Source organism: Asterias rubens, chromosome 10 (genome assembly GCF_902459465.1).
Source record: "Asterias rubens chromosome 10, eAstRub1.3, whole genome shotgun sequence".
Lineage (NCBI taxonomy): Eukaryota > Metazoa > Echinodermata > Asteroidea > Forcipulatida > Asteriidae > Asterias > Asterias rubens.
The window spans coordinates 13758527-13780068 of NC_047071.1; the positions used below are offsets into that span (position 1 = coordinate 13758527).

The window sequence follows — 21542 nt, forward strand, 5'->3', positions numbered from 1 at the left end:
TTCACTTTGTAATGTCCAAAGCATTCTATGCTAGTATAACTTCCTTTGTTATAATGTTAGAGAATGTACGTAAGCCATTGGAGTTTCCACCCTCATCAGTGTTTATGAAATGAAAAACCACCTTGTACCATTTCTACAACCATGCATTACAGAGTTACAATCGTACAATGGTAAACTGCTTCCTTCTGATGTTAAGTTTGCACAAGGAAAATAAAGAATATTTATTTTGGTTTTAAATAATAACCTTTTTAAAACATTGGTGAACAAGGTAAAAACCAACATAAATTGCTTCCTTTTGGTTTATGGATACTTGCATCTGATGGAAATTATTTGGCTCTATTTTGGACAAGAAAGTTATGTTTATTTTTTTGTGTCAGAGATATTATGAATACAGTTTGAAGTGTTTTAGAGGCTGATGATTGGTACCTCTCATCAGTCCAGAGAGCAATGTATGAAGCATAGAGTTAGGGTATGAAGGTACTTGCTCTGTAGAGTTTGTTGTCACAGCTATATAAACAACCCCATTGATTGATGTACAGAAGTTTCTCACTTCCACCTGTTCACTGACCTCATATGGGTTCAGGTCACTGGAAAGACACAACTTTTGTCTTCCTCCATGCAAGGAACTCTGCCTGTTGTAACCATTTAAAATAAAAATAAAATAAAAACATTTTGGCATTTGTTATAAAAACTGAATGTGTTTAATCTCAGCATCTCAGTGTGAATCAAAGTTAAAATTATTAAAGCATGCTTTTAAAAACAATAATTGTCAATGAACATTAAGAGTTCCCGAATCCCAACACTACATGTGTACCTGCTCTTTTCCCATACCAGTTAAAGACAGTGGACACTATTGGTAATTGTCAAAGACTAGTCTTCACAGTTGGTGTAATAACAAACCTGTGAAAATTTGAGCTCAATTGGTCGTTGAAGTTGCGAGATATTAATGAAATAAAAAAAAAAAACCTGTCGCACTATGGTCACACGAAGTTGTGTGCTTTCAGATGCTTGATTTCGAGACCTCAAGTTCTAAATCTGAGGTCTCGAAATCAAATTTGTGGAAAATTACTTCTTTCTCAAAAACTATGGCACTTCAGAGGGAGCCGTTTTTCACAATGTTTTATACCATCAACCTCTCCCCATTACTTGTCACCAAGAAAGGTTTCATGCTAATAATTATTTTGAGTAATTACCAATAGTGTCCACTGCCTTTAAGGTATCTGTTGTTTTCCATAAAAAGTTGTGCATGCACACTAGATAAGACTCCATCAGTTTGGACAGAACGGTGTTGGACTGAACATGGGATGTGCAGGATTTGGAACGATCCATTGTACAAATAACCCTTTATAATTGAAAGGAAGATATCAAAATGGCTGGTATTTTGTTGTTGGGTTTACAGAAAATAGTACGCCAAAGATCTTTTTGACCTTACATTGTTTGTGTGTGTGTGTGTGTTTTCTTACAATACAACTAAATCTACACGATGTAATGTCTACAAAGTCCTCTTTAGAGTCTCGGGGTTATCTGTTCGGCTAGTTCTAAGGATTGAAAAATCAATAATGTTTGTCCGCTCTGTTCCGCAGTCAATGTGTTTTCACGGTTTGTGAATGTGAAGATAGAGTGTGCATAAAAACGTGCGACACTTGACTTGTACTCAAGTCTTTCAACGATTTGCAAACAGCTTGCTGTTTAAAATAGCATGATACCTTATTATTTTTATTCACGTGACTCCAAGGTTTTAGCTGGGATTTGGTAAACGGGTTTCCAAATTAGCTGGAAATTTAAAAGATTGGGTGACCAAATTGTTCACATACAATGCACAAACATGTAAATGACAAACAAATAGATGTCCATATTTAAAACAGGGTGTCCAAAAGACCAGCCAGACACCCTGGCTAACACACTAGTCAATGGACAAAAATTCTTCCAAAAATTCTTAGAAGGAAAAATGCACTTAAATTAGTGTGATTTGGGATACATAAACAATTTTTGTATATTCCAATTTGAGGTTTTACATTATGGAGCTGGAACACTGCATACAGGAATGACGTTGAACGAGTCACTGGGGACTTAATTTCAGAACATTCTTCATTCTACAAATTAATCCAGTGCCTGTAATTGCTTGGGTTGCTACACTACCCTTCACCATCCCAGCAATTAATCACTGCTTAATTGACCGCTAACGTCCAATTAATCACTGCTTAATTGACCGCTAACGTCCACAATGATCAGACCAGAGTAAAGATTTCCCATTGCTTGAATAATTGACAAATATTGTTTCAATATTATGTGTGGATTGCAGAGAAATTACACAAACACTTGTGGTTCAGTTTTCTATTCATGTCTGAATACTATTAGAAGACCTTGCTGTTACTTACGGTATTACCCCTGGTGTTGATCTGTCTGTCCCTGCATCAAGTGGTTACATTTTATACTGGGTCTTTTCTTCTTCAAGGTCTTCCTATTCATATTCAAAGTATACATGTAACTCCACTTTATTAACAATATATTCAGCATTGAAGTGTTTGGAATTTGCAGTACCCAGGCCTGATACTTCACGGATTGCCTCCATGTCCCCTGGTCATTGCCTTGGTGCCCTAGAAATGCTCCAGTACAAATTTGCAATTTCATCATAGGGTGCCCTTTAACAAGAAGAAAATGCCTTGGTGCCCTTGCTCTTTCAAAAACGAAGCATACAACCCCGCAGTACCATTAGGCTATTGGGCCTAACTGTTACTTGGACACATTCTCGGTGGGTTGGTAGTCCTTACTCTATGGTTGGTACATGTACATGTAGTCCTTGAAATGACCCATGCCCCATTTACCTTAGAGGAAAATTGCTGTGCCCCAAACAAAATTTGAGATGTCTTTTTTGGCACTCTGACTAATGAGCAGCAATACAAGTTGTTAAGCACTTTGCTATTAGGGGAAATAGTTCACTGGATAAATGCATACTGTGGTATTAAAACAGTAAAGTAAATTTCTATACCAGTCCCCCATCAAGGCATGTTGTGCAAATTTCCCATCAGACACAACTCTGACCAGTTGTTGGTACCAAATGGTGTGTATATAATTGTTCTTGACAATATAGACATCTAGTCTCCAAATTTTTAGACCAACTGGGTCAACCAGACTCTTGGACAGTATTGGAATGTTCGGGCCATACAAAAAGGTGTCATCATAGGTTTTGGGAATACATTGTTTCACATCCGCTAGTTTTCAAGAAAAACACACAACCATGGAGGAAGGAATACAGTTAATACCAACTTTTTTTTTCAACTTAATAGTAAATGGAAGTTTTCAAAGATGGTAAATTTGTTAATATATTTCAGTCAGCAAAGTGCTCTGAAGGATTTGTATTGGCCTTGAATTTCGTTCTTGAAGGGGCACATAAGGGGCATGAGGAAAATGTAAAATTGTATTCAATTTTTGCAAAGTGCACCATCAGTAAATTAAAAGCACAGGGCACCATGCCAATTGCTGTGCCGTTAATTCCAGGCACGCACTAGGCCCTACAACTGTAGGACTACATAAAGGAGTTAGGGCTGTTTTTATTTGGGTACAACATTCTGTACTGCATCATGCGTCACATGTTATTTCGTGTCGTATGCCTATATCAGTATTAGGACTTTTCACAAAATCCAAAATCTCAGGGTCGGAACCGGTTCCGAGCCGGAGATTTTGTTCACCCCCGTTTCACACTTTCAAAATTTCAACCCGCCTCCGATCTGGGTAGCATGCTCTAGCCGGGTAGAAATCAATCCTTGCAGGAACAAGGGTTGAAAATCTCAATCCGGATCGAAATTGCATTTTTCTGCGTGAACCGTTACGGTTCATGCATTAGCCGGTTCAGGTAAAGACCAGGGCCCAATTTCATTGAGCTGCTGAGCACAAAAATTTGCTTAGCATGAATTTCTTTCTTGAGAAAAACAGGATTACCAACAAAATTTATATTTATTGCATATTGCTTGTTTTTTTTTAGTCATCAGCTGTTGTTTGCCTATCCTGAAAATCACATGGAAATTCGGTTGGTAATCCTGTTATCAAGGAAGAAATTTCATGCCAAGCAAATTTTCGTGCTTAGCAGCTCTATGGAATTGGGCCCGGAACCAGAGAGGACTTGGGTAGGCTTCAACACGGTTCAAAATGGAGGTAGAGTGAAAAGGTCTATTGTGTACATTTCGTAATTTGCAGTTACACAGACTGACAGTAGCAGGTTGACCCCTGACAAGAAGATAAGAAACTGAATTATTAAACCCGCTCCACAAACCTAACCTACTACCCTGGCCAGACGGGTTATCTAATCCAAAGCCGCTTACAATAAGAGAAGATAATCCATGTTAATCCTAACTAATCCTTTATGCCCTGTGGGTAAAATTGATAATAGACCTGGTCAAACAAAGATATTTATCTTTAAAAGTAGTTAATGGTGTTAATTGTTGAAAGTAATTTGTCTACTTTTTTTGTCAGCCCTTGTCTATTGTTCGGGTGTTTTCGATGGTCCTTTTTGTTCAATCAGTTGAGATAATAATCGATGCTCAGGATTGATCAGTTAGGTTGTCTTATTTAAAGTATTGACTGAGTGTATAGATTGATCGTTTAGTCTTCTTGAGTCCTTGCACAGTTGAAGATGCCAGCATTTATTTGGGGAGGAGTAAGTAAGACTAAGCACCTTCTAAACAATTCAAATAAGAAGTACAATTTATCAGCTCAGGGCTATAAAAACCAGGGCTCAAATTTTACGCTGGACAAAAATTGTAACGGTTAGCAAAAAGAAAAGCATGCAGTGTCTGAGAATTTTTTTTACTTGTGGGTTTTGATTAAATTTTATCAACCTTTTGATCAATACGAGTAGGAAATTACAATTAACAACCTCCAGCACTGAAACATCATTTTTTACTTTATGTCTTATAGTTGAATGATGCTTACTTCAACCTTTGTCAACAAAAGAAGCAGTTAGTTATGTATTACTTCTACTTTGTAATGTCATGCCTTGAACTTCAATTTTGAAGGGGCACAGCAGTTTTCATCTGGTAAACGGGAATTTATTGTATGGGGTAATAATTGTAAGTTTCTATTGGAACCTTGCAGAGGGCGCTACATCAAAAGCAAATGGCAACACGGCATTCGCTGCGGGTACTAGTGGGTTGTTTTGAGGCCAACATCTTCTCATGTTTTCTCACAGTTACTTTTATGATCCAATTTCTAAACACTGAAAGTTACACTTGTACAAATTTTATTTCTTACTCATGATCAAAATAATATAGGGATGTCTGTAGATCAACAACTAGTTCTTCACTGAGCTGAGAATCATCAAATGCCTTGTAATTGTAGATTTTACTCCAATGAAACTCCAAAAACACTAAGGACCACCCTCTCTGGAAAACTTTCTATTGAAGTTTGCCGAATTGTTGTTACATACTGGGATAATTCTATTTATATTGAAACAAACAAAGTCTCACAAGAACACACCTGAAAACCCTGTACCTACGAAAAGTACCCGGAGTGAGTGTTAGTGTTTGGGTCAATTAGATTGTACCTCTCTTGCCCTGAAAACTGTAGCAATTTTGATCCTATACAAGTCTGTGGTTCCCTGCTGATAACCCAATCTGGTTAAATTTGGAGATTATTGCAAAGCTGCTACTGGAAGACCCAACATGAGTAAAACATCCTTGAATAATAGTTGGGACATGGAATTAACTAGAGCCTTAAGTCACTTCAGTTGGGCCTGTCTAAACTTAATACAAAATTATACTGAGAAAATATGATTAGCTGTCATAATAGAGCCTAGACATGTTATGGTATAAATGCAGAAAATAGTTTGGTCTGATGTTTTGACCCTAGCAGAGTCTTTCTCGCAGGCCTTCGGGAAAGGCTCTGCATGGGTCTAAATGTCAGGCCATTAAGTATTTTTTTGCAAAGTTTTGTTTTTCGGAGTTGGGACTGTCCAATCGGGGTTGGTACAATCGTCAAATGACAGGGTATCGTTCAATGTTGTTGGAATACTGAATTTGAATATTTAACAAGTACAGTTTATATTAATTGTGCTTTACAACCCATCTGGCCAAACTTTCTGGAATTCTTGTTTCGTTCTTTCATCAAAACGTCAATGCCACTGCAACTATTTCTTGAGAATTTAAACAGTTTGGGATACAGTGCATTATTCGTGTCAAGAAGTACGTTATTAAGTTCATTTAATTTTTAGAATCATCTCAAGAATAATGTGAGATTAATTCTAACAAAATAGTTTTCTGACTGATACTTCAGATAAAACATTTTCACGTGATGGATGTTATTTCCACCTGAAATTTGTTCCTACCTAAAAAGCTCTCAGAATGAAAATTCATTGTATATTTATCAACATGTACACTGTACCAAGATTTTTCCAATTCATATCTGAATTGATAAGAGTTTTCCAGTCTCTTCCATTTCAAGACTCCTTCCAATTTCTCAGCTTCTAGACATCTCCGTTTGACATTCAATATATAGGAGGTCAATCAAAAGAAATTGTTTGTGCTGTTCTGTAAAAAAAAACTACGCTCTACATAATCTTTGAATAGAATCAATCATAGACACTAAGTATTAACGTCAATACTACCTGGTCAGTTACCCCTACTACATCTTGTACCCTTTTGTGCGACTGCCATGACATTTGAAAAACACCCCGGTGGGCAAACGTGACTGTTCAATGGAAACAATATTGCTCAGTTTGAATTCTTTCTTTACTACATGATGCATACGTTGACCTATAAAAACCTATACTGAGGTTTTTAATCTGAATTATAAATGCTTTAATAAGAATTATGTCTGGCTAGTACGGCATAAATTGAGCATTACGGATGGAATTTTAATGTTTTGTTTAGAATAAGATTTTGAAAACAATCTTGTTAAGATATTGCAATTTTTCCCTTTGAGGGTTTAATTCCTTCCAATTTCAGGGCTTGAATTTTACACAAGGCCACAAGCCTGAAAACCAGTGATTTTAGCATTAGTCTATATGTAGTAAGCTCACAATTTGTCTGAGTGGTAATCTTGTGTGATTTTTTTCTCAATCAAATATCACCTTACTTTTATAAATGAAATTTATTATTTTAAACTGTTGACGTTGAGTCTGGTACTAATAAATATCTTTTAATTTTGTTGAGTATTAAAGTCTAAAGAATCTTCTCTAAATTGCTTGTTCCCCATTGACCTAATGTGTTCAGGCCAGATACGTCACAGAGGCAACAAAGGCAATTGCCGCCATTCCCCCATGTCAAGCATTTGTGCCCTTAAAATGCTCCAGTACAAATGTACAATTTCCTCATAGGGTGTGCCCCTTACCAAGGAGAAAATGCCACGGTAACCTTCCCCTTTTAAAAAACAAAGCAAACAACACAGCTTGCAAGGTATTTATGTATTTCTTGTCTTGTTATTGTCTGTTTACAGAAAAATACCAAAGGCAGTGTGGTATTGGACAAAGTCTACCAGAGGTTGAATCTACTCGAGGCGGATTACTTTGGACTTCGCTACCTGGATTCACAAAATCAAACGGTTAGTATCAAAATCACCTGCTTCAACGGGTCCCAATTTCATGGCTCTGCTTACTGGAAAGCAAAGAGGCGGTGCTTGCGGAAGCATGGAATTATGCGCTCATGTCAAGCTAATTTCACTGGTTAGGCCAAATAAAAATAAAAATACTAGTTCAGCGTCCCCGCCCGCATCCTTTTTTTTACTATTTACTATTTTTTGATTTTTGTAAAAAAAAACAAAAAAAAAAAACGTTTTTATTTTTTTACCCATCTTTTCAAAAGGACTTGCCTAGGAGCTTTTCCCGAATCTAACGTGATGCTCTCGAACACCTATAACCGTCTGTTTCATAATACAATATTAGTGAATGCCTACCAGCAAATCTTTTTAGTGTTATCCGACCCTGTTAGTGTTATCATGGAGGTAGTCATAGTGTAATAAGTGTTAACACAGGCAGGTCCTCATGCAACTAATATAGGTATAAATAAGTTTGTGGTTGATTCAAACTGAGAATGGGTGGCCTGTTTGATTTGAAATACTAAGCGACCATCGTGGAAAAAAAAATAGTAAATAGTAATTAGTAAGGCCCTCATTCTCCTCTTTTTTGAAAAATCCGGACGATCAACTGGTATTTTTTATTTTTTTGGCCTTAGTGGGGAATTTTGACTTGTGCATGTGCAAACTCCACTTGCGTACTCCATTCTGCCCTTAAACAGCTAGCGAAGAAATTTGGCGCTTGCTTGTGTGGTTCATTTTAAATTGATTGACTTTTACTGTCTTAATGATTAGGCCATAAGATTTTACTGTAATTTCTTACCGTCTTCAGTTTAAGATTTTTTGTGTGTGAAAATTTGTGCATGGCATATTTTCTTTTCGAGTCAAATCCAGTGTACATGTACGATGAATCATTCTGTGAGACAGATAATGCATGAATTGTAACATAGAGCAAGGATCTCGTGGCTAACACGCTGTATGCTCTAAGTAACCATCCATGATTATGCAAAAGAAATGACTCACTCACTGATTTCAAGGAACATTAAAGAATTGGTAACAAACCACGGTCTAATTATGATGATAGTAGAAAACATCCCTTGAAATAGTTCTGTCTGAAATGTCATATTTGATGAGAAACAATTAATCTACTTTCGCATTTGGAGTTTATTGCTCAGTGAGCGTATTATTCCTCTTCTTTTTTGCATCAATGACGTGCAAAATGTGTAATCGGTTTTTCACTATTTTCTCGTGACCCTGATATGTGGTGGTATATCTGAAGTGCTTTTTCACTGCAAGTCAACTGTTTTGTTAGCAAAACCAAAATCCTGTAATGTTCTTTAAAGCCATTGTACACTTTCGGTACAGAAACAACAAAAATTTACAGGGTTTACAGAAGGTAATGGTGAAAGACTTGTCTTGAAATATTATTCCATGAAATGCTTTACTTTTTGAGAACACATTAAAACAATATCAATTCTCGATAGCGAGAATTACGGATTTATTTTAAACACATGTCATGACCTGGCGAAACGTGCGGAAACAAGGGTGGGTTTCCCCGTTATTTTCTCCCGACTCCGACGACCAATTGCCCTAAATTTTCACATGTTTTGTTATTTTATATATAAGTTGTGATACACGAAGTGTGGGCCTTGGACAATACTGTTTACCGAAAGTGTCCAATGGCTTTAAGAGAGTTGGCTCTCTCTACATGAAGTTAATTTTTCCATCCCTACGTGCAGTATTGCAATCACAATAAATAACACAGCCATAAAAAAAAAACATCAATTCTACATCTACAACAAACACACAGTTCCTCCCAACAAATTAAAAATGTTCAATATGAATGACACTCAGACTAATTCAATTTCAAGGCAGTTAATGGAAATTAAAAAAAAGGAACACTGAGTCAATATAAAAACTGCTGGAGTGTGTCACCCAATGGCTAAATACAGGGATCTATTTTGGAGGTACGTGTTCGGAACAAAAAAGAAATATATGTCAACCTTGATTCGTTTGATTGGCTGACCTTGCACTTGGCAAGGCTGTCTTGAAATCACAACGAACCCGGCAGGACGCTTTATCAACTTGACTTGATGTTTATCTTTCGAACTGATTTATATCTGAACTGTTTATTTTTAAGAATTATTTGGGGCATTTGTGTGTGTTTTTTTAACTTAGGAATGTACATGTAGTTTTGTAGGTATTTATTATTTTTTTAATTTTAAGCTTTGAACCATGTGTAGGGCCTAGCCTAGTGTAAATGTAGTCTTTTTACCATTTACACATGTAGTTGTTTCACTGGTAGACTAAGAGTGAAGTGTGAAGTCTTTTGAAAAATCTCAGTCGTTAAAATGACAGAAATGTACAATTCTCAGTTTGACGTGTTTGTTTTGGGAGTCATTCTCTTTATGAGCAATGAACTTTTTAATAATAAATTAAGCTTGTAGAGTTTTCTTTATAATTATCTTGAGCTGGGAACAATTTCGTCCGGCGATTTTGTTTTGTGCACACCGAATGCCAATACTGAGTTTGCAAATCACGATTTGTGTAATGGAGCTCTATGATATGGTAGCAACTGATACTTGGTGGATGATTTTGCTCTGCTACACAAGGGACATTGTTTCCCCGTTGAGACTAAAAATGCCCAGTTTGCTCAATGATTGTTTTTATGTCAATGCTGCTGGTAATTGGTAATTTCTTAAAATAATTATTAGCATAAAACCTTACTTGGTGACAAGTAATGGGGAGAGGTTGGTGGTGTAAAACATTGTGAGAAACAACTCCCTCTGAAGTGACATGGTTTTCGATAAAGAATTGATTTTCCACAAATTTGATTTTGAGACCTTAGATTTAGAACTTGAGGTCTCGAAATCAACCATCTAAACGCACACAACTTCGTGTGACGAGGGTATTTTTTCTTTCATTATTATCTCGCAACTTCGACGACCGATTGAGCTGGAATTTTCACAGGTTTGTTATTTTATGCATATGTTGAGATACACCAAGTGAGAAGACTGGTCTTTGACAATTAATTACCAAGTGTCCACTGTCTTTAACTAGTTTGTCCAATAAGTAGGCCGATATCCCAACTATGTCAGTCTATGCACGGACCCTGTTGGTGTACACATGTACACACCCCTATGGTATACACATGTTTACCCAACGTTTCTGTACACTTTAGAGAGGTGTTTTTGTTAGTTTGACTTCTTTGACATTTTGGGTGCAAGTGTTAACACAATATAGCACTGCTTTTCCGTGTAATGATTGAGTCACGTTCAAAACTACACCACTGGAGAACAAAGTAATTGAACCAGATATTTTAGATCAAAGGTCTCCAATATAGGTATAGTTTTCAATGGCTTTTCCTGGCTTAAACAAATAACTTTTGAATCAGGAATGAAATTGACAATCTTGGCCAGCTGTTTTTTCTGTATTCTTATTTTGTTTATTTATTATAAACATATCCTTGCCCAATAGTAGTAGTTAGGCCATATCCCCAAGTTTTCCTGCCACATCTAAAAACTTAATTTTGACTTTCAGTTAAAGTTTTCCTCCCACATCTAAAAACTGAATTTTGACTTTCAGTTATTTCTTTTGACCTTCCCACCCACCCACCCATAATTTTGAGGACTTAAATGTATAATAGGCCTAAATATTCACAAAATGGACAGTGAACAAATGATTTGGTAATTTTATTCAAAACATTGTCCTGACTAGAAGAATTTGAGCATATAATTTACATTAAACTTTGTGTGGTTTACTATCACACACTGTACAACCATGGGATTTGACATTTCAAACTCTACCTCCAAGGTTTGACATTGGCTAGAGGGTGTGTGACTAAAATACAAGAAGATAACAACTACATCTAGGTAATATAGCATAATTAAAATAAAATAAAATTATCTTTGGTTCAAAGTACTGACTAAGTGGTTACATTACCCTTAATAATGGCTTACATTACAAAATTGATCAAACTATTGGGTCCTGTTATTCAAGAAGTCCTGGAGTAAGAATCTGATATGAATTTACAAAACATTTTGTGGGTCTTGTATCTATCACAAATTGTACAAACCATGGTTTTGACATTTATTCTGCCAAGGTTTTACATTGGCTAGGTGGGCGTGTGGGTGCGGTGTAGAAATAATAACACCATTGAAAACAGGCCTACCCTGTCCAGTAGGTGTGTACGTAGTCTAACACTGGCTGTCGCTGACGTGTATGGAATGTCAACAAGATCTCAATTTTTCAGCATTCCTGAAGTTTCTATCATGAAAAGATTGATTTGTCCCGAAGAATGACCAAAATAAACATTGCAGTCATATTCTTTGTTACACGTCTCTACATTCTCTGACAGGATTATCATAAAGTAACTCCCTAGGCAAATTATAATTTTGATTTTAGAATGTAGTCGTGTAGCGTGTCCTTCAATGGACGAGGATTTGACTGCGACTTTATTGTTATCAAGACATAGTTTAGTCTGAAGTCGAGCAAGGTGTCTGAGCAAGGGACTCGTGCTCTATAGCCTAGGGGAACATGATCACTGATATACACAGGATAGGCCTAGACATGTTACCTTATCGCTTCTTGTTTAGAATTTAGGCAACGTTTTTAAAAAGTCAAATGCACTGGACACTACTAAAAAGTAGTTGGTACAACAACTACTGGAAATAATATTGTTAGCTAAGCGTAAAAACTTATTTGGTAATGAGCAATGGAGAGCTATTGATGAGTATAAATTTAAAACCTTGTGAGAAACGGCTCCCTCTAAAGAAATATAGTTCTTGAGAAAGAGGTAATTTCGCACTCAAAAATAAGAGACTTCAGCTGAAGCCTTTTATTATGCATCTGAAAGCACACAAACTTGTGCAACAAGGGTGTGTTTTTTTCCTTTATTATTATCTTGCAAATTCGGTGACCAATTGAGCCACTGTTTTAACATGTTGTTGTTTCATGCATATGTTTGTTGGGATACACCAAGTGAGAATTAAAGCCTTTGACAATTACCAAACAATTTCCATTGTCTTTACTAATGAAGTTTTTATGCTAACAATTGTGTGATTAATTACCAATAATAGTGTCCATTGCCTAGAGGCCGCTTGCTTTTTTGTTTGTTTGTTTGTTTTTATTGTTTTATTTTTATTTTTTATAAATTAAAAAGGTACATTTTTATCGATCCTTGGCGAAACAAATAAATGTTAAAATTAGCATGATTCTAGCAATGTCTTGAAAAATGTGTCGGCATCCTTTTTTTTGGAAGAAAAGAAAAGGAAAAGGGCCTTCTTCCTCCTTTCTTTTTTTCAAAAGGCAGGGCGCTAAACATGTTTTTGTTTTTATTTGGCCTTACATGAATACACACAATTCCTTATAGTCTTGAGCAAGATTTCTCAATCTTTTATTTTTGTTCTTCAAGATTTTTCAATTAAAATTTTCTCTTTGTGTTCTTTTCTTCAGCATTGGTTAGACCCCAACAAAGCAATCAGTAAACAAATCAAAAGTAAGTATTATGTGAAATATTTTGTATTGTATGGAGAGAAAAAAAATAGCTTGAATTTATAATTTAGTTAATGTATAGGCCCATTCCACCTTTTCGAAGTACACGCTTGAAATGCTATACTTTGTAATGGAGTTTGAATTGAGTCTCACAAGTATGTTGTTTTCCTCAAAAGTGGGAATCTTTCCTCGCCTTCAACCTGAAGCCTGGTTCTTACTTCTGCGATTGCGATCGCGATATGAATTTTGACGTCACAAAATCGCATGGAATTAATCGTGTCAGTTGACTTATGGCTCATTTACTCCTGCGAAACATTCGCTGCAAAAACAGCCCTGTCAAAATTCGTATCGCATTCGCATTCGCAAGAAGTATGAATTAGGGGTGAGACCTGGGATTGATTCTCACCGGGGCACTATGTTGATGTCCCTCTCTGACTGCATGGGTTTTACCTGGAATAATTCTCTGGAGTATTCCTTCCACATCTTAAGGCCCGGTCCCACTGCAGCGATAACGAGAACGATAACGATAACGACACAAAGAGAACGCATACTATTGGTTGAATGAGCGTGTGCGTATTCTGCATGGAGCAATTCAACCAATACAATGTGTCTCTTTGCGCCGTGATCGTTTTCGTTATCGCTGCAGTGTGACTCGGCCTTAACACTGAAAACTCCTTCCTTGTCTTCTCTCTGTTGGTTTTTTGGCTTGTGATAAAGTTTGCTTTTCTGAGAGTCCTTGACTTCACAACCAGAATAAAAATGAAAAATAAATGAATCAAAATTATTTATGAGAAGTTATTTTTTTGAAAAACAAGAAAAGAGTTGCAAGTTCATTGGGGGTTAGAAAAGATGTGAAGCCTAAAGTCGCACTTTCTTACTCCGTCTCCTTTGTCTTCAGATGGCCCACCATATATGCTGTATTTTGGCGTCAAATTCTACATGGAGAATCCCTGTAAGCTGAAGGAGGAGGTGACAAGGTACCAGTTCTTTCTACAGCTTAGGATGGACATGCTGCAAGGACGGTTACCATGTTCATTTCATGCTGCAGCAGAGCTTTGTGCTTATTCTACTCAGTGTAAGTGTTCATTAATGTAATTTTGGTCAGTTTAAAGAGTTTGGATACTTTTTGTACGACCCAAAAGATTTACATTAAACTAACACGGTTTGAAGTGATGATGGTACCTTAAAATATTACTTGCTGAGGTGCTGTAGTTTTTTAGAAATGAGTAAAACAATGTTACGAACATAACTTTAGAGGAGATACAATTTTTTATCAAATATAACTTCTTCTTTTTTTGGGGGGTGGGGAGATCAATACATGTATCCTTACTTTTGTTATTTAAAAGGCGGCCCATTCCCTACAAAGGAAGCAGACGGTGATGCTAAACATGTTTTTATTTTAGTTTGGCCTAATGGAATCTATTCTTTAAATTATAACAAATTACAGGTATTGAATTCTGGACGTTTCTTTATACACAATTCAAATGCCAAGTCAATTTGTGTTTTGTTAAAGTCAACTCTCAAGTCCCATTAAACGCATGCCAGCCATTGTATTATCCAATCTATTCATTCCACTGTTGTTATTTTCCGTTATGCTCTTTCAAATCACCCATCATCTTTGGCTGAGAAAAGTCAACATCAAGACTGTTGTTCTATACATCCAATCAAATAAAAAGGGAAACCGGAAAAATGCCAATGGGGTCATCGTTGTGAAGACGAAATGGCGCCGGCGGCAACAATTCTAAACCTGGATGAATAAGGTGTAAAGTTACAAGGATGTCAATGTGTTGATAAAAAGAGTGACCAGTGGTTTATTTAATGGTCTCCTGAAAATGACTAGAGCAAGCTAGTCGAAATGTTGAGACAAATTAAGAACTCACTTAGCGGTAAATGAAGTTAATAACGATCCACTAAAAGCTAAAGAAGTAGTCCTGGATGAGTTTCTACCTTTCACCCGAGTAGTAGTTAAAAATTAGGATAGTTCCCTTCAGAACTGAGAAGTCTCCCGAATTCCGAAAAAATCTATATAAAAATCTATGCAAAATTGCTATAGATTATACATGTAGGCCCTATAAAAAGGAAACAGATCTCCACAATATGTTTTAGTCCCAATGCCTCCCTACAGTATTGTTCAATTGTTGACTTGAAGGGGCAGCTCTTTATGATCTTCCCATATGCTGTAGCTTTCAAGTACCTTTTTAACCTCGAAAAAAGGACTAGCCCGGGTACTTGAACTGTACCCAAAGTCCAACAAGTACTGAACAAACCTGCCCCTCCTAAAAAATACCTCTGCCTCCAGAGAGTCTAAGGTTCGTTATGTATCATCAGAAATGAATGAACATTAGGCATTAAAGGGTTTGTGTACTTTTTGTAGGACACAAAACACAATATCCACAGATTTACATTCAACTTACCGGTTTGAAGATAATGATGGTAGAAAGTTTACCTTAAAATATTACTTGCTGAGGTGCTGTAGGTTTTGCGAACAATTTGTACAACAATGTCACAAGCATATATTTAAGCATACTGTACTGGATGGGCTCAAAAGAGATTTCCACATGGTGCTATTGCAAAGTCTCACCTTGGCCCATCCTGCTTAAGCACACAAAGTTGCTGAGCGCAACAAAATTATGCTTACCATATTATGGTTACCAGCCAAACTACCATGTCACATGTATAATTTGTGACTGGTACCCTGCTCATTTCTGCTTAGCAGACAGTTGTTAAGCAATATTTTCTGCTTTTAAGTATGAAATTGGGCCCAAGTAGTACTCCCACAATGCAACATTTCAAATCCTATCATAAGACCTGTAATAGGTTTGGTGGGTACCAGGTACAAAACAAGATTGTATTACAATCCACAATTCTATCTGAACTTCCAGCAGGGGATCATCAGTATAATTGCGCGAGTAAACATTGACTGCAAACCAACTACCTGGGCTTATCTATTGACATAAGAGATACTGGTATCAGAGTTAAGGCTGCTGAGGTTTTTTCCTGATGAATGATATGAGTGCTCACTGCTGAGATGTGAATGCAAAAAAAGATGTTTAGTGTCCTACCTTTTTGAAAAAAAGGAATGATTTTTTTTTTTTTTTTTTTTTTTTCACAAGTTGGTCGGGTGACACATTTCTAAAGACAACTGACTGGGCTGTTTTACAAAATTAATTTGTTTCATCTTTGATTGTTCAAATTTATATAATATATCTATCTTTAAATGAAAACAAAAAAAGGAGGCGGTCTGTAGAAAGGAAGCGAGCAGGGACGCTTAACATAATTTATTTTTGGCTAAACCTCAAAGTTTCTGCAAACAGAGTTTAGGATCCATTGTTTGGCACAATGGCCTTTGTACATCACATTCATATAAAATGTAAATATTGTTCATTTTGAGACTCACTGAAAATCTGAACTCTGAGGTTTGCACGATACAACCCCCTAGATAAGGGCTAATGAGCTTGGCAAATTTGTTGTCTGAATGCCACAAGTGTTTCTATTGACTACTATACACTGGAGTATGAACTTATTTTATGTGATAAGAGTAATACTAATAATAGACTTGTTGGGCATGGGAGGGCGCCATTTTTCATATGTCTTCTCTACTGGTACTGTCTTTTTCTACTCTGAATGACTTGTATAGGCTTGTGTATTATGCTTGTTTATGACTTGCTCTCCATGTACTCATGTACTTGCAAGGGTTTCTCTTAACCTTTTTTTTGTACCCACATGCCGAACGAGTGAACCAACATTTTGGGTCTCCTGCAAGTTTTTTTCACTAGCAAACATTAAACAATGCATGCACTTTAAAAATAAAAAAAAAAAAAAAAAAAAAAAAATTTAAACAATATTGCATTTTTGGACGATCTTATCACCTAATTTCTGCTCTGAATTATACTGTTTTACACCAATAACCATTTCTATGAATTAGCGTCTACGCGATTAAAGCCATTTTGAGATATGGTGGACACGTTAGGCCTATACTGTAACACTATTTATTTGGTTTGGGCAAATTCGTTTGTATATACACCCAAATTCTTCAGTGCACTTCTACTTATAGTGTCGACCAATTCTCAAAAAGACTTCTTTTGCAATGAAATCTTTGTGCAGTCGACTGAGAAACCTCAAGTAGACCTATACATTTATTTTTAGTACACCATTGTGTGTGGAATGAAAAGAATTGTGACCACCACCATGTGAAAGAGGTCTTACGTCTATAGATGAGAACAAAATTATAAAAATAGCACCAGGGCCATGTGGGTGGGTTTTCTTTTGGGTTTGCTTATAAAAACATTGATTCATTGACTAATATGACTGACTGTTATTTCAGCCAACTTTTCAAGATTTCAGTATAATATATTAATCAGCCATTATTAATTCAAGTTTGCGTTTCAAAGTGTCCTAGATGAATGATATAGATTATATTCTGGACAAGATCCTTTCTTATTCGCTGGTGATGTCACAAGCAAAAACATCTCCCCCTCACTGAGGTCAAAAGAAGGCCTACATGTATCATTGGCGTGTTATGGCCGAGCGGTGAAGAGCATCGGACTCAAGCTCTGGTGTTTCTGATCAGCAGAGTGTGGGTTTCGAGTCCGAGTCAGGACACCTGTGTCCTTCAAGCCACAATGCTTCGACCTTCGAATGAGACGTAAAGCCGTTGGTCCCGTGTGTTGTGTCGACGCACGTAAAAGAACCCAGTGCACTTATCATAAAAGAGAAAGGGGTTTACCCCAGTCCTGGGTTTGATTGGCAGCAATATTGCACCACAGCACCCTGTAAGCCATATTAAACATGATGCTATGTAATGGGAGTAGGTCTCATACTTTAAACGTAGTCCCACATATCATACCTTGCAGGAAAATACTATGTTAAAGTGCTTTGAGCATCACTGAGTGACGGACATGCGCACCGAATAATTTATTATTTTTATTAATATTTGCGTTGATCATTTACAGCTGAGCTTGGTGATTACGACCCAGCGAGGCATTCAGATGGTTACATCTCTGAGTTCCGTTTCATCCCTAGTCAAACGCCGGAACTGGAGCAACATATCACGGAGCTACATAAAAAACTCAAGTGAGTATAGTTTTTAAGCCCTTTTCACTTGAGAGAACTTTACTATATTGCGCCTGCGCAAATATTATGCCACAATGCATCTAGGGAATTAAAAATCATTCCCGACTTGTGTCAAACTTGAGTCGTGACTAGTCACAAGAAGTAAGTCGGACCCCGGCTCGGAGCACTAAAAGTATAGCTCTATAAGCACAACAAAATTTTGCTTACTAGAATGAGGTTACAAACTGGGCCCAATTTCATAAAGCCTGTAAGCACATAAATTTGCGAAGCACCAAAAAGAGTTGATAACATAAACAGGTAACCAGCCACAATTCCATTCAGGTTACATTGTTGTGACTGGTGCCCCACTCAATTTTTGCTAAGCAAAGGAATTCCTTAGCGGTATCATCTGCTTAATAGTTATATGAAATTGGGCCCAGGTGTCTAGGGCCCAATTTTATGGCTCTGCTTACCGTAAGCACAGAATCGGCGCTTACAGAAGCAGGAAATTCTGTGCGTACGACAAGCGTATTTCACGGGTTATCAGCGAACTTTTGCTTCAGCGCACGCGTTACTAGGCATTCTACGCTTACAAGGCTAGCACAGAAATTCAGCGCTTGCATGTAAGCAGGGAATCGTGATGGTAAGCGCAGAATTCGGTGGTTAGCAGAACCATGAAATTGGGCCCTGTTTATTTTTGCTGTGCAAGAAAATTGTGAACCAGCCATTTCTGCAGCTCTGAAATTTGGCTGTGAACTGAAGTACAGAACCTTATAATGTCACCCCATGAGGACACCTGCAGTCTGTAACAGTAACTCAATTATAGTATCTCTGCCATTCCCAGCCCACAGGGAATACCCAACTGGTCTTATAGCTCTAAACCTACTGGCAATGTTTAATTATCATCAAACACCTGCTGGTTTTTTAAGTGTTATTACATTGGCTGATGTTTCCCTAGAGGGGAATTATGGTGGTTACATCCTCACAGGTGTGTCTTGTTAAATAAGTTTAATAGGTCTAAATGGCCTTGCGTTTATAGACCACCTAATCATTCAACAAGCTTGATGTGATTCTCTCTATGTAGTGATGAAGCATACCACTCAATGCATGGCCAACCACATGCAATATTCTACCTCAATGGTTTAGACATAGAGAAAGGAACAGGTTTTTCTAATTCTACCTCCATGGTTTAAGTAAGGGCACTCACCTACTAGATATTATCATGGGAACCTTTCTGAACTTAAAACATTTTCATGTAATACACACAGCCAATGATACACAGCCAGGATTTGTTGAAAACTATTCGTTCATAAACTGTTGAAACTGATTACATTTTATAAATAAGACCATGCCACACCATGCATTAACCAACAACTATTTTTACCGCCTATATATCAGCTGCACTCATAACCTTACTTCTTTGCCACAGGCGACTTTAGTCACTCTTCCTTATTGGCGATTTAAGTCAACTGCACTCTTCCTTACTGGTGACTTACGTCAGGTGCACTCATGTAGGCCTACAGTATACCGTAATAATTAATATCAAACCAACTTGCGATAAACAAAATACATTGATGAAGAAATAGCAGATCGGACTTTATGAATGATGAGACTTTGTTGAGGTTTTTTTCAGTCAGCAGTGCTGAGACCAACGGTGATAAATAAAAGCTCTCTTCATGCTGTTCTTGTAGGGGTTTGTCGCCGTCTAAAGCCGAGCTAAGTTTTCTTGAGCGTGCACGATGGCTAGACATGTATGGAGTGGATCTTCATCCAGTACTAGGAGAGAATAACGTAGAGTTCTTCCTGGGTCTGACACCAACGGGCGTGGTGGTCTACAAGAGTAAGACAAAAGTGGCTCGCTACTATTGGTAAGATTTAATATTATATATTATCAAAGTCTTATATAGCGCACGTATCTACCAAACAAGGTACTCAAGGTGCTGAGTATACATACAAACTTCAAGAAAGATAGGTTATTGCAGATATGAATTCTGAGACCCAATTATGTAGCACCTTATAAGGGTTTAAAAGGAGCTACGGCGCATACAGCAGCCACAGCCAGGAACACTGGGGCAAACCCCTTCTCTTTTCGATAAGTGCACTGGGTTCTTTTACATGTGTTACACAACACATGAAACCAACGGCTTTACGTCCCATCTGAAGGATGAAGCAATGGTTAAGTGTCTTGCTCAAGGACACAAGTGTCACGGCTGGGGATTCGAACCCACACTCTGCTGATCAGAAACACCAGAGTTTGAATTCGTGCTCTTAACCGCTCGGCCACGACACTTCCACAACATTTGTCACGACATTTGTCCTTATTGGTGTCAAATTTTTCCTTCTCTCTATAGATGGATTGCTCTTAGTCGGCATCGATCGCCATATTTGATGATAAAAGACGGAAAAGGGCACGCGTGTATGCGCTGCGCACAACTCTCAAATCAGCCAATGATAGCCTTACACACGAGCACATTTCATCAAATATGGCGGCCAATGACGCTTAGTGCAACCGGTCTGTCCATCAGTCTGCTCTATACTCTAAGGACTGCTGTAAAGGAACACGTTGCCTTGGATCGGTCGAGTTGGTCTTTGAAAAGCGTTCTGTAACTGTTGTTATAAAATGCATATGGTTAGGAAGATATTGTAAAAGTAGAATACAATGATCTACACAAATATGCCTCGAAATTGCGTGGTTTTGGTCAAATTTTTGACTCCCATAAATGGCCGAAAGTGTTAGTTCGCGATGTAAAAGGAAAACCGTGCAATTTTGAGGGATACTTGTGTGGATCATTATATTCTACTTTTAAAGTATCTTTCTAACCATGTGCATTTCGTAACAAACGGTTACAAACGCTTTTTATAGACCAACTCGTCCGATCCAAGGCAACGTGTTCCTTTAACTCTTTCAATGCAAAAGTCATACATACAATCTATTTTATGTTTCCGAAAGCGTCAATATTGTACATGTATGATCTGTCTTATGTACTCAGTAGTGTCCCCAATCGCACATGTACGACTCATAATATTATGTATAACGTGGGGCATTATCACTCTTACGAGAAATGCTATTCTTCGTTTTTGAAAGGGCAAGGGCACCCAAGATATTTTCTCCTTGGTAAAGGGCACCCTATCATTTTAAGGGAACTAAGGCAATGACCAGGGGGCATAAAGGCAAACCTTCTTTGCCTCTGTGTAGAATCAGGCCTGCATACATTTTATCACAACAGTACAAGTTGCCCTCTGCCAACATTTAAAGTGAAAACAAAGGCAACAGGCCTTGACCTTCTCTCTTGAAGAGGCAGGGCAATTTTCTCGTTGGTAAGGGGCAATTCAACAAGGAAAATATCGCAAAGGGCACCACGGCAAAACACAGGGCACCATGGCAATTGCTGTGGGTGGTCATGAGGCCTGAAACGGAGCAACTTGCCACTTCAAAACATGACTAAGTGTAAAGAGGTTGTTTCAGTTTTTGTATAGCAGCTTTTATAAAATAT

The 21542-nt window shown here is 37.4% G+C and overlaps 1 protein-coding gene across 3 annotated transcripts in view; it reads left to right on the forward strand.

Annotated features, from left to right (window-relative positions):
* Window positions 1-21542, forward strand: part of LOC117295745 (band 4.1-like protein 4) — a 44846-nt gene that overhangs the window by 5831 nt on the left and 17473 nt on the right. For all 3 annotated transcript variants that reach the window (XM_033778469.1, XM_033778470.1, XM_033778471.1), the window contains exons 2-6: window positions 7429-7533; window positions 12958-13000; window positions 13895-14071; window positions 17949-18069; window positions 19740-19916. In XM_033778469.1, the coding sequence (XP_033634360.1) occupies window positions 7429-7533; window positions 12958-13000; window positions 13895-14071; window positions 17949-18069; window positions 19740-19916 (623 nt within the window). The remainder of the gene's footprint in view (window positions 1-7428; window positions 7534-12957; window positions 13001-13894; window positions 14072-17948; window positions 18070-19739; window positions 19917-21542) is intronic.